Consider the following 12,183-nt stretch of genomic DNA (forward strand, 5'->3'; position numbering starts at 1 on the left):
TCTGTCTGTCAGTTTGAAACATGACTGAAAAATGGGCTTACGAATTTGGATGAAATTTTCAGGGGAAGTCAGAAATGACATAAGGACCACCTCATTAGATTTTGGCAGTGATGCGGCTTATAGTCTGGATCCATGGCTTTTCCATTGCCAGATATAGCTGCCGGCACGGCGTCGCTGTAACCATGACAACAAGTGAACGCTACGTCAGTTACCTGCTGACGATCACATGATTGTGATCCTACTACAAAAATGACTGATTTATCAGTTGGAAATCATCCAAGGAACAAATGATTAAACTGTGGGCTGTTTCTGAGTCCTGCTGCACATTTAGGTCATGTATTTAGCAAACCCCAGCCAGACAATGGTGAAGCTCCGGATGTTTCACACAGCACGTCTGATGTTACGGTGAGCGTATTGCGTCACTTCCTGTTGTAGCGCTGTGTTGTGTTCTGTGACTGTTGTAGCTTATCCTCCATCTAATTTGATATTCATTAAATCTGTGTGCAGCGGTAATATTTGAATCGTAACATACACTCGTTTTCTTCACGCACCCTCTCAGTACTTAATTCTAAGTTAATCTGTTATCTCTGTCCGCTAGCCTAGCACTTAGCAGTTAGCATGGCTTCTTCCTCTTCCTCTCCTCTTTCCTGCTCAGTGTGTCACATGTTTAGTTACTCCTCTGCCTCCTTTAGTGATAACGATGCCTGTAATAAATGCAGTCTGTTTGTAGCTTTGGAGGCGAGGCTCCGCACCATGGAAAACACCCCGCTAGCTGTTAGCCAGGTCCCCTTAGCCGGTGCGGACCGCAATAGCATAGCTGCTAGTGTAGCTTCTGCTAGCCGTCCCCTATTAGAACTCCTAAAGCATGACAACCCAGAGTTCAGACCAGGATGCAGAGTTGTAGTCTTCCACACCTCTCTGCAGTTTCCTCTCAGCTGTCACCCTCCAGTAATTCAGTTAGCTTTATTGAGACTGTGTCTGTCCCCCGACCACCAAAATTTAATAAATTAAACAATTCAAAAATAAACAAAGACATAGTAACAATAAAAATCTAATTAAAATTAATACCACTATTTCAACTGAGCAAAGAAACAGGGCAATTAAATGTGGTCTGTTAAATATTAGATCTCTCTCGTCTAAATCTCTGTTAGTAAATGATTTGATAACTGATAACCAGATTGATTTGTTCTGTTTGACTGAAACCTGGTTGCAGCAGGAAGAATATGTTAGTCTAAATGAATCAACTCCTACTAGTCATACTAACTGTCATGTTCCTCCAATCACAGGCCGAGGAGGAGGAGTGGCGGCAATTTACCTCTCTAGCTTAAAAATGAACCAGAGACCTAAACCTAGTTACAGTTCATTTGAAAATCTTACTCTCAGTCTCTCTCATCCAGATTTAAAAGCTCAGAAACCAGTTTTATTTGTTGTTGTATATCGTCCTCCTGCTCCTTCCTCTGAGTTTTTATCTCAATTCTCAGACTTTTTATCTGATTTAGTGCTCAGCTCAGATAAAGTGATTATTGTGGGTGACTTTAACATTCATGTTGACGTGGACAGTGACAGCCTTACGACTGCTTTTAATTCAATATTAGACTCAATTGGGTTTTCTCAACATGTAAATAAACCAACTCATAGTTTTAATCACACCCTTGACCTCGTTCTGACTTATGGCATAGAAATCGAACGGTTAACAGTATTTCCCCGGAACCCTCTTCTTTCTGACCATTTTATGATAACATTTCAATTTACAACAATAGATTGTATAGGACTTAAGAATAAATATCATTACAGTAGATGTCTGTCTCACAATTCGGTGACTAAATTTAAGGAAATAATACCCTCTCTATTTAGTTCAGCACCACTTACTGATAAAATGGAAGGGAAATATTATAATTTTACCCCCACAGAAGTGGATTATATTGTTAATAATGCTGCAGCCTCACTGCGTACAACACTTGATAGTGTTGCACCTGTAAAAAAGAAAGTTTTATCTCAGAGAGGACCTGCTCCTTGGTATAATTCCCAGCTGCGGACTTTAAAGCAGGCGTCCCGAAAGCTGGAAAGGAAGTGGTACTCCACTAATTTAGAGGAAGTTTATGTAGCTTGGAAAAATAGTCTCGTAATTTATAAAAAAAAAAAAAAAAAAAAAAGCTCTTCGTAATGCCAGGACAACATATTATTCATCTTTAATAGAGGAAAACAAGAACAACCCCAGGTTTCTCTTCAGCACTGTAGCCAGGCTGACAAAGAGTCAGAGCTCTGTTCAACCTTGTATTCCTTTAGCTTTGAGCAGTAACAACTTTGTGAGCTTCTTTACAAATAAAATTATGACGATTAGAGAAAAAATTTATCTGGCCCTTCCTGCAAATGTCACAGATGTATCATCGAGTACAGATACTTTAGAATTGGCTCTAAGACCAGATGGATATTTAGAATTTTTCACTCCCATACATCTCTCTGAACTCATTTCAATAGTTTCTACATCCAAACCATCCTCATGTCTTTTAGATCCTATCCCAACTAGACTGTTCAAGGAGGCTTTACCTTTAATTAATTCCTCAATGTTAGATCTGATTAATCTCTCTCTAGTAACAGGGTATGTACCACAGGCTTTTAAGGTTGCTGAAATCAAACCTTTACTTAAAAAGCCCACTCTAGATCCACATGTTTTAGCCAACTATAGACCAATTTCCAACCTCCCATTTCTCTCTAAACTTCTGGAAAGAACAGTTGCAAATCAATTATGTGAACATTTACAAAGGAATAGCTTGCTTGAAGAGTTTCAGTCAGGCTTCAGAGTGCATCATAGCACAGAAACAGCTCTGGTGAAAGTTACTAATGACCTTCTCATAGCGTCAGATAATGGACTGGTCTCCATACTTATTTTATTGGACCTTAGTGCAGCATTCCATACAATCGACCACAAACTTTTATTACAGCGACTAGAACATTGTATTGGCATTAAAGGGACAGCACTGGACTGGTTTAAATCCTACTTATCAGACAGGTTCCAGTTTGTGCGTGTCAACAATGACTCTTCTGAGCATACTAGGGTTAATCATGGAGTTCCTCAGGGTTCTGTCTTAGGACCAATACTGTTCACATGCTTCCCTTAGGCAATATTATTAGGAAGCACTGTATTAATTTCCACTGTTACACTGATGACACTCAATTGTATTTATCTATGAAGCCAGATGAAACTAATCAGCTTGCCAGACTGCAAGATTGTCTTAAGGACATAAAGACCTGGATGACCTATAATTTCCTACTAATAAATTCAAACAAGACTGAAGTCATTGTATTTGGCCCCAAACATCTTAGAAAATTGCTTTCAAAGCATATAGTTACTCTGGATGGCATTACATTGGCCTCCAGTACTACTGTGAGGAACCTCGGTGTTATCTTTGACCAAGACATGTCCTTTAACTCACACATAAAACAAATCTGTAGGACTTCCTTTTCCACCTGAGAATTATTGTGAAAATCAGGAACATCCTGTCTCAGAGTGATGCAGAAAAACTAGTCCATGCATTTGTTACTTCTAGGCTCGACTACTGTAATTCCTTATTATCAGGTTGTCCCAACAGCGCTCTGAAACATCTACAGCTGATCCAAAATGCTGCAGCCAGAGTACTGACGATAGTTAGCAAGAGAGATCATATTTCTCCAATGCTGGTTTCTCTTCATTGGCTTCCTGTTAAATCTAGAATAGAATTCAAAATCCTTCTTCTGACATATAAAGCTCTTAACAACCAATCTCCATCATATCTTAAAGACCTGATAGTACCATATTATCCTAGCAGAACTCTTCGCTCTCAGACTGCAGGCTTACTTGTTGTTCCTAGAATCTCTAAAAGTAGAATGTGAGGCAGAGCCTTCAGTTATCAGCTCCTCTCCTGTGGAACCAGCTCCCAGTTTGGGTTCCGGAGGCGGACACCCTCTCTAATTTTAAGACCAGGCTTAAAACCTTCCTTTTTGACAAATCTTATAGTTAGGACTGACTGGGGGACCCTGAGGGGGTCAGCTGGAGTCTTCCTCTTGGACGTCCCTTAGTTCTGCTCCTAGTTCTGCTGCTATAGGCCTAGGCTGCTGGAGGACCTCTCTGGATGCACTGAGCCCTTCTCTATCTACCATTTTTTAAAATATGTATATACCATTATTGCATTACACTCACTCTGTTTCTCCCTGTATCCTTTCTCCGAGTGTCCCTGATCCCAGAGCTGGATGCTTCAGATGTGTGGTTGTTCTCCCACCAACTGTAACCCTCTACCTCTATCCCTCTATCTGTATCCCTCTATCTCTACCTCTCTACCTCTTCTGTCCCTCTCAACCCGCCCGTCCAGCAGGCAGATGGGTCCCCCCACATCAGAGCCGGGTTCTGCTCGAGGTTTGTTTTCTTGCCACTGTCACCTTAGGGCTGCTCTGGGGTTCAGGTCATATGGGTTCTGTAAAACGTCATAGTTTAGTATGTCGTCCAAAATGTGGAAAAAAAACATTATAGTTTAGTATCGTGTCCAAAATGTCATTAAAACGTCATAATTTAGTTTGTCATCCAAAATGGGGTTAAAACGTCATAGTTTAGTATGTCGTCCAAAATGTGGAAAAAAAACCTCATCGTTTAGTATGTCGTCCAAAATGTCACAAAAATATCATAGTTTAGTATGTCATCCAAAATATCGCTAAAACGTCATAGTATAGTATGTCGTCCAAATGACAGAAATCCACGACTGTAATTTTATTTCAGGACTCGGATATTAAATGTCAAAACAATCCATGTGACTCTAAAAACTCAACAGCTTTACAAACTCTAAGATTAAACTCTCCACAAGGATCCAAAATAAGTTGGACTTCTACATGAGAGCTTTAATTATTCTTCATCTACTTCCTGAAAAGTTTGGTCAGTAAAAAAGACAAAAACTAATATTTTGAGCTGAATTAAAGACAGACTTTGTGATTTTTCTGCTCACATGTTGTGTTGTTATAAACTTCCTCTTTCAAATAAATAGCCTCCTAACCCCCTGGAAACCAGTGTTTGTCTGGTTTTTGTGTTGCTCCTCTGTGACCGTAGACAGCCAGGTCCTAATGTTTTTTGAGCAACACACCATACTATGACGTTTTTACAGTGAGGGTTCTACTATGGAACCAGTTTGACATGTTCAGGTGTTCTTTGTGTGAAAACTCAGAGATTTCAGGTATCAGAAGGTGGTTTTCAACTTTCTTTATTAACTTTCTGCTTCAACTAAATTTCCTTGACTAAGCCAGCCCTCTGGACTTCCAGGAAGCTGTGTTCCTATTGGCTGTCCAGGTGGCTGCTTGGTGTTATCAGGAACACCTGAGCAGCTCAGTGTCTTCCTGCTTTATTTAGCTGCAGACAAACATTTCCTCTGCTTTCCTTCACCACAGAACCGGGTTTGGCTCTGTTGCTTTAGTTTGTTATTTAGGCGTTGGCTTGCAGCTTCCAGCAGTAAAATCGTCTTGAATGTGTTTCTTGGTGTGTTTTAGGGCTTTGTACTGGATAGTTGTCTTGGTAAATGTGGTTTTTCAGCCACAGTTGGCACATGGTGCTAATGTGTGCAGCGATTAGTGGATTTGCTCCAGCTGAGTTGTGTCTTTATCTTGGCTGTAATCAGTCTTCAGAGGTTTTTGCTCAGACACATTCTGTATTCTTGTTTGTGAACCAACGTTGGTTGTCCAGAAGGTAAGAGTTCCTGTCCTGATTCTCTGTTCTCAGAGCTTCTCTGGTAGGCTGCAGGAGACTTTAGCGTTTGGGTTGTACTAGTTTGGTTTTTGTCAGGTTTCATTTGGACGACTATCTTGAGGCCCCTCCATGTGGTTTAGTGAGGTTTTCTGCAACAGTTCTACAAAGCAACCTGCAGCAGAAGAGACTTTGAGAGTTTTTAGGAAGTTCTGGAGACCAGACTTTAGAGCAGCAGAAACATTTGTTAGCAGTTTGAGCAGGAGAAGGTGAGCTTCAGAGTAGAAATGAGAAGGAAACCTTCTTGACCCGTGTGGTGAGGTCCTGTACCAAGAGTTTGAGCAGGTTGTGAAGAGTCTGTAGTTCTTTGGTCTGAAAGCACAAGAAGAGTCGACTCATTAAAGGAGAAAACAGGAGATGTTGTTGGTTCTTCTGTCGCTCTGCAGTTTCCAGTTTCCTTAGACTGAATATCAAGTTTATATTTTAAATGATTTCCCATGTGAGCCCAAGAAGACTTCAATAAACTCCCTCCATCCCCTGGACACAACAGATTTTATTACCATGTTAAATGCTTTTTTAAAAAAAATGTTTTTGAGTTTTAATCATAGTTTTTCTCTTTGCTTGTTTAGTTTTGTCATCTGTGTGAAAGGTGCTAAACAAATAAAGCTGAATTGATAAACTGAATAATTGACTAACTCATGATTGTGACAACAGAAGAATTTTCATTGTGATTTAAGGGTTTGTTTCATCTTTAAGGTTGGGGTTAAAATCTTGACAGAAAAAAGATTAAAGAAATAAACTACATTTAAAAAAGCATTTAATACAATGAAACTTTTAAAAAGAAAATTAAACATTAAATTATATTAAATTATATTAAACAGACAAAATATTTAATTAGATAATTAAACAGAAGATACAAAACATGTAATTATGAAATTAAAGAAAAATTTTTAAACAAAATATTAAACATTAAAGATGAAATATTTTAGACAATTAAACATTTAAAATATACAATTAAACAAGAAGAATATTAAACATTTAAAAAATACAAAACATTAAATTAGATTATTTAACCTTTAAAAAGACAAAACATTGAATTAAAAAAATTAAATGTTTAATTAGAAAATTAAATTTTAAAGACAATAAAACTTTAAATAGGAATTAAACAGAAAATACAATAAAGCATTTATAAGGAAAATTAAACATTAAAAGGTGGTAAAACATTTAAAAAGAAAAAGTGTAACAAAGATTTAATCGAAAAATTAAACATTGGCAAAGAAAAGGAAATTTTTCAAACAAGCCGATAAAACATTTGAAAAAACAACAAACATTAAAAAGACAAAAAATTTCTAAATCAAATCAGACATTAGAAAAGAATAAAAGGTGAGAAAAGAGCAAAACTAAACATTTAAGAAGAATCAAACTAAAGACAAAACATTTGAAAAGATACCAGTTAAACTTTAGAAGATCAAATTAAACAGAAGAGACAATAAAAGAATCAAAAAGAACAAAAACAGATAAAGGTCTTACAGTGTTTTCTAGTCTGAAATGAAAACATCAAGTTGTTTCTTCAAACATTTCCTCTTTCTATGTTCTTGGTTTGATTGTGGTCAGATTTACTAAGAACTCATTTCAGAAAACTGATTTCCAGACAAAGTCTACTAGTAGTTGAAGGCATCGATCAAACTAATGTTACCTTCTGATCTCCACAAACTTTACTGTTCAGTAAAGAGAATCAAAGTTTGTTCAGGATTTCTAAACAACCCACAGGTGAAGGTCTGAGAAGAACTCAGATGGATGGTCTAAATATGAAATCAAGACTCATGGTCACACGTTTTAAGGCTTCTGTTAACCAGAAAGTTCAAACTAACAGAGAAGTACTGAGAAACTTTTAAAACTTCAGCCCTCAGACTGTCGAAAGGTTCAAACTAACAGAGAAGTACTGAGAAACCTTTAAGATTTCAGTCCTCAGACTGTCTGAAGGTTCAAACTAACAGAGAACTACTCAGGAACTTAGAAAATTTCAGCCCTCAGACTGTCTGAAGGTTCAAACTAATAGAGAACTACTGTGGGACTTCGAAAATTTCAGCCCTCAGACTGTGTGAAAGCTCAGGTCCTGAGGACTCGGGAGGTGTGGAGGCTTTAGAAAGTCTTGGAACTGAGGGTTCAACCCTCCAGCACAAAGGCTGAAGTCCCACCTCCTGAGAAAAACGGTCGAGTCAAGACTCGAGTTAAAAAAAAACTCGAAAACGACAAAAAATAGATGATAAATGCGCAAAAAAAAGTAAAATTAGTATCTGAGCGAGTAGCTCAGGGGGATAAGAGGAGAGACTGCAGACTGGAGGGTCGCAGGTTCAAGACCCGCCACCGGCAGTTTTGTTTCTTTGTCTTTGTCAGGATTTTGAGAAAATTTAAGAAGTGTCTGGTCTTGAACCAGCGACCTGCAGCTCCATAGGCAAATCCTTAACTCACTGAGCTACAGATCAGATACAAAGAAATAAATTCGTCGTCCCTTTGGCATCGTAGTTCCTGAAGTGACCACATGGGCGGAGCCAAGGCGGAGTCTGGGTGGAGTCAGGGCGGAGAGTAGGTGGGGAGGTGGGTGGCGGCCTCCCCCCTCTACTCCCCCACCTACCCCCACCGCCCACCACACCTTCCCCCGCCCGACGAGTTCTTCGAGTCTCCACGAGTTCTTCGAGTCTCGACAGGTTTTCCCGAGTTTCTGGAGTTTCCACCAGGTCGGAGGCAGAACTTGTCATGAAGAGGTGTTGAAGTCGGCCAGGATGGACTGACTTTTTACAGCGACTAGAAGGAAGACCACTAGAAGAGCAGGTCTTTAACCAACATCCATAAAATCCATGGAGGGAGGTCAACTTTTATCAACCTCCATCCAGATGTTCAACTTCATATCTTTACTTGGAGATTTTTAGCACCACAAACCTTTAGTATCACACTTTATTATCATTTATTAGGACTTCAATGGAATCCACCAGCAGATTTAGTTTTTGTTGACAAACTTTATTCTTGTCGTCGTGGGACTGCAGTATTTAAAACTGTTCCTTCTATTTGACCTCATGTTTATTAGTTTTAGTGGAGAAAGTTATTTTAGTTGTCCATTAGTCTCTTAAAAACTAAATAATAAATTGGATTAGTCAAGAGGTTTAAATTTCTTACTTTGTCATATTTTAAATATGACAAACAACTATCAAAATAAAGCGTCTTAAGACAATTTGACCTGTAATTGGCGTTATATAAATAAAATTGAATTAAGATTGTACGTATCTCGTAATGTTGGAGTAATTCAGCCATATATGTTGGAAAACACATTTTCTTTGTCCATTAATCTGTTGATTGTTTTCTCCACTAATTCATTTCTTGTTTTGGTTTATAAAATGTCAAACCCAAATACATTCAGTTTACTGTCATAAAACCCAAAAAGATTTACATTCATGATGCAGGAATCAGACGGTTTTTCACTTTTTATCTTATTTTAGTCAGAAAGATAGTTGATAATGTATGTAATTGGCGCTATATAAATAAAATTGAATTGAATTGAATAATGTCTGAATTGTTGCAGCTTGTGAGTCGTAAAAGGTTTTAATCTTTGGGGCCGAGTGTCAGAAAACATTTAGAAACCAACATCAACAAAACACTCAACAAAGATTTGAACATCATTAAAGGGAAATCCAACTTTCGCATGACAATGTCTAATTAAAGGACATTTATTTCCAATGTAAATGTGTGATATTCATCCTCTGGAGCTTTCTCTTCACATCGTCTTCCACCTGGACTGGTTTGGTCGGGAGCATGTGCAACAAACATTTGAAAAACTGCACTTTAACATCAATAAATGACACTGAAGTTTAATCTCTACATAAATGAGACTGAGTCTGGATGTGCTGCTCTGTCATTAACTCCTAAGTTTAGGGAAAGTTCAAATAAAAGAGGACAGTTCAGATCAGACTTGAGAATGAGCTTATTCTGAACAAACATCTCAGACTTTCTGAGCTTCAGCACCTCTAGCAAGATATTTTAACAACAAGCAACTCAAGAGATCCAGAAGTTGGAGAGAGTTAGCTTTAGCTGAGCCAAAGAACATGTGGGACGCTAACCTAGCAAACTTTTCAGACTTTTCTCTGTGAATTCTGGGAAATAATTTACTATTTAATGACAGAGCTACACATCTTAACTCAGTCTCATTAAAACAGACTCTAATTCAGTGTCATCCATCCATATTAAAGTGCACTTACCCAAAATGTTTGTTGCATGAGCTCCAACAAAACCTGTCCAGGTAGAAGGCCACTTTGACAAACAGGAAGTGGAGGATTCCAAGCAGATTTATAGAAGAGGGAACCGGACTGTACTAAGTGTGGTCCAGTATAGAGGGGTGTTTTGTGGGTTTTTAAGGCTGATAATGATTATTAGTGAGACATTTGGAGTAGATATTCATTTGCAGTAAATGAAAGTATTTAAAATCTTGGAGTTAAACTTAGAAGAACACAAACTCTAACAGAAAACTTTTTGGATTTGTTTTTGTTTTGTTTACAGATGTTAAGTTAAAGGAGTTTTATTCATGACGTATAACCAATCAAATCACTCCAGAAGACAGAGCAATCACAGGTAGATAAAGGTTCAGAGCCAAAGTAGCGGCATTTTTAAATGTATTTATTACCATAAATCGGTAAAAAATAAAATACTGATAATCAGTAAATCAGTCAGCCCACAATTACTACAATTCTACAATGTATGTCTCGTTCCTTTGACTTGTTATTTGTACAATATACGATGTATATGATGGCGTTTTTTCATAGCAAAGGCTATACTATGATGTACTATGAGGTCACATTTTGGACGACATACTAAACTATGACTTTTTTTTCCATATTTTGGACGAAATATTAAATTATGACATTTTAATGACATTTTGGAAGACATACTGAACTATGACTTTTTTTTCCCATATTTTGGACGACATACTAAACTATGACATTTTTTCACATTTTGGACGACATACTAAAAAATGTGATTTTTTTAACATGTAAAAGTGTGCCATATGACGAAATAATGTACAGGACGCTGTGAAAAACACTTCAGAAAGGTTTTCTTGAAAAAAAAAATCATCATGAATTTTGGCGCAAAAAAACGCCTTACTATACTATGTCGAAAAAAATGCGATTTTTTTTCAACATGTTGTAAAACATGCCATATGATGAAATAATGTAAAGGAGGCCGTGAAAAACACTCCAGAAAGGTCTTCTTTGAAAAAAAAATCATCATGAATTTTGGCGCAAAAAAACTCCTTACTATACTATGTCGAAAAAAAAATGCGATTTTTCAACATGTTGTAAAAACGTGCCATATGATGAAATAATGTAAAGGAGGCCGTGAAAAACACTCCAGAAAGGTTTTCTTTGAAAAAAAAATCATCATGAATTTTGCCGCAAAAAAAACGCCTTACTATACTATGTCGAAAAAAAAATGCGATTTTTCAACATGTTGTAAAAACTTGCCATATGATGAAATAATGTAAAGGAGGCCGTGAAAAACACTCCAGAAAGGTTTTCTTTGAAAAAAAAATCATCATGAATTTTGGCGCAAAAAAACGCCTTACTATACTATGTCGAAAAAAAATGCGATTTTTTTCAACATGTTGTAAAAACATGCCATATGATGAAATAATGTAAAGGAGGCCGTGAAAAACACTCAGAAAGGTTTTCTTTGAAAAAAAAAATCATCATGAATTTTGCCGCAAAAAAAACGCCTTACTATACTATGTCGAAAAAAAAATGCGATTTTTCAACATGTTGTAAAAACGTGCCATATGATGAAATAATGTAAAGGAGACCGTGAAAAACACTCCAGAAAGGTTTTCTTTCAAAAAAAATCGTCATGAATTTTGCCGCAAAAAAACGCCTTACTATACTATGTCGAAAAAAAAATGCGATTTTTCAACATGTTGTAAAAACGTGCCATATGATGAAATAATGTAAAGGAGGCCGTGAAAAACACTCCAGAAAGGTTTTCTTTAAAAAAAAATCATCATGAATTTTGCCGCAAAAAAACGCCTTACTATACTATGTCGAAAAAAAAATGCGATTTTTCAAAATGTTTGTAAAAACGTCTGCATATGATGAAAATAATTGTAAAAAGGAAAGTCCCCCCCCGTGTTGAAAAAAACACTATGGTAAGGTTTTCTTTGATAAAAAAATCGTCCATGAAATTTAGCGCAAAAAAAATGGCCTGACTATACTATGTCGAAAAAAAAATGCGATTTTTCAGCATGTTGTAAAAGTGTGCCATATGATTGAAATAATGTAAAGGAGCCGTGAAAAAACACCTAAGGTAAGGTTTTCTTAAGATAAAAAATTCTATCATGAATTTTGCCGCAAAAAAATCGCCTTACTATACTATTGTCGAAAAAAAAGATGCGATTTATCAACATGTTGTTAAATCCGTGCATATGATGAAAGTAATGTAAAGAAGAC

At 37.0% G+C, this 12,183-nt stretch overlaps 1 protein-coding gene across 1 annotated transcript in view; it reads right to left on the bottom strand.

The window, feature by feature from the left end:
• Positions 1-5,206: 5,206 nt before the first annotated feature.
• The window catches only part of polr3e (polymerase (RNA) III (DNA directed) polypeptide E), a 22,108-nt gene continuing 15,131 nt past the window's right edge, over positions 5,207-12,183 (bottom strand). Inside the window, exon 20 of the mRNA XM_055004302.1 lies at positions 5,207-6,070. Coding sequence (XP_054860277.1) covers positions 5,975-6,070 — 96 coding nt within the window. The 3' untranslated portion in view covers positions 5,207-5,974. The remainder of the gene's footprint in view (positions 6,071-12,183) is intronic.

This window comes from Amphiprion ocellaris, chromosome 18, assembly GCF_022539595.1.
Source record: "Amphiprion ocellaris isolate individual 3 ecotype Okinawa chromosome 18, ASM2253959v1, whole genome shotgun sequence".
NCBI classification, from domain to species: domain Eukaryota; kingdom Metazoa; phylum Chordata; class Actinopteri; family Pomacentridae; genus Amphiprion; species Amphiprion ocellaris.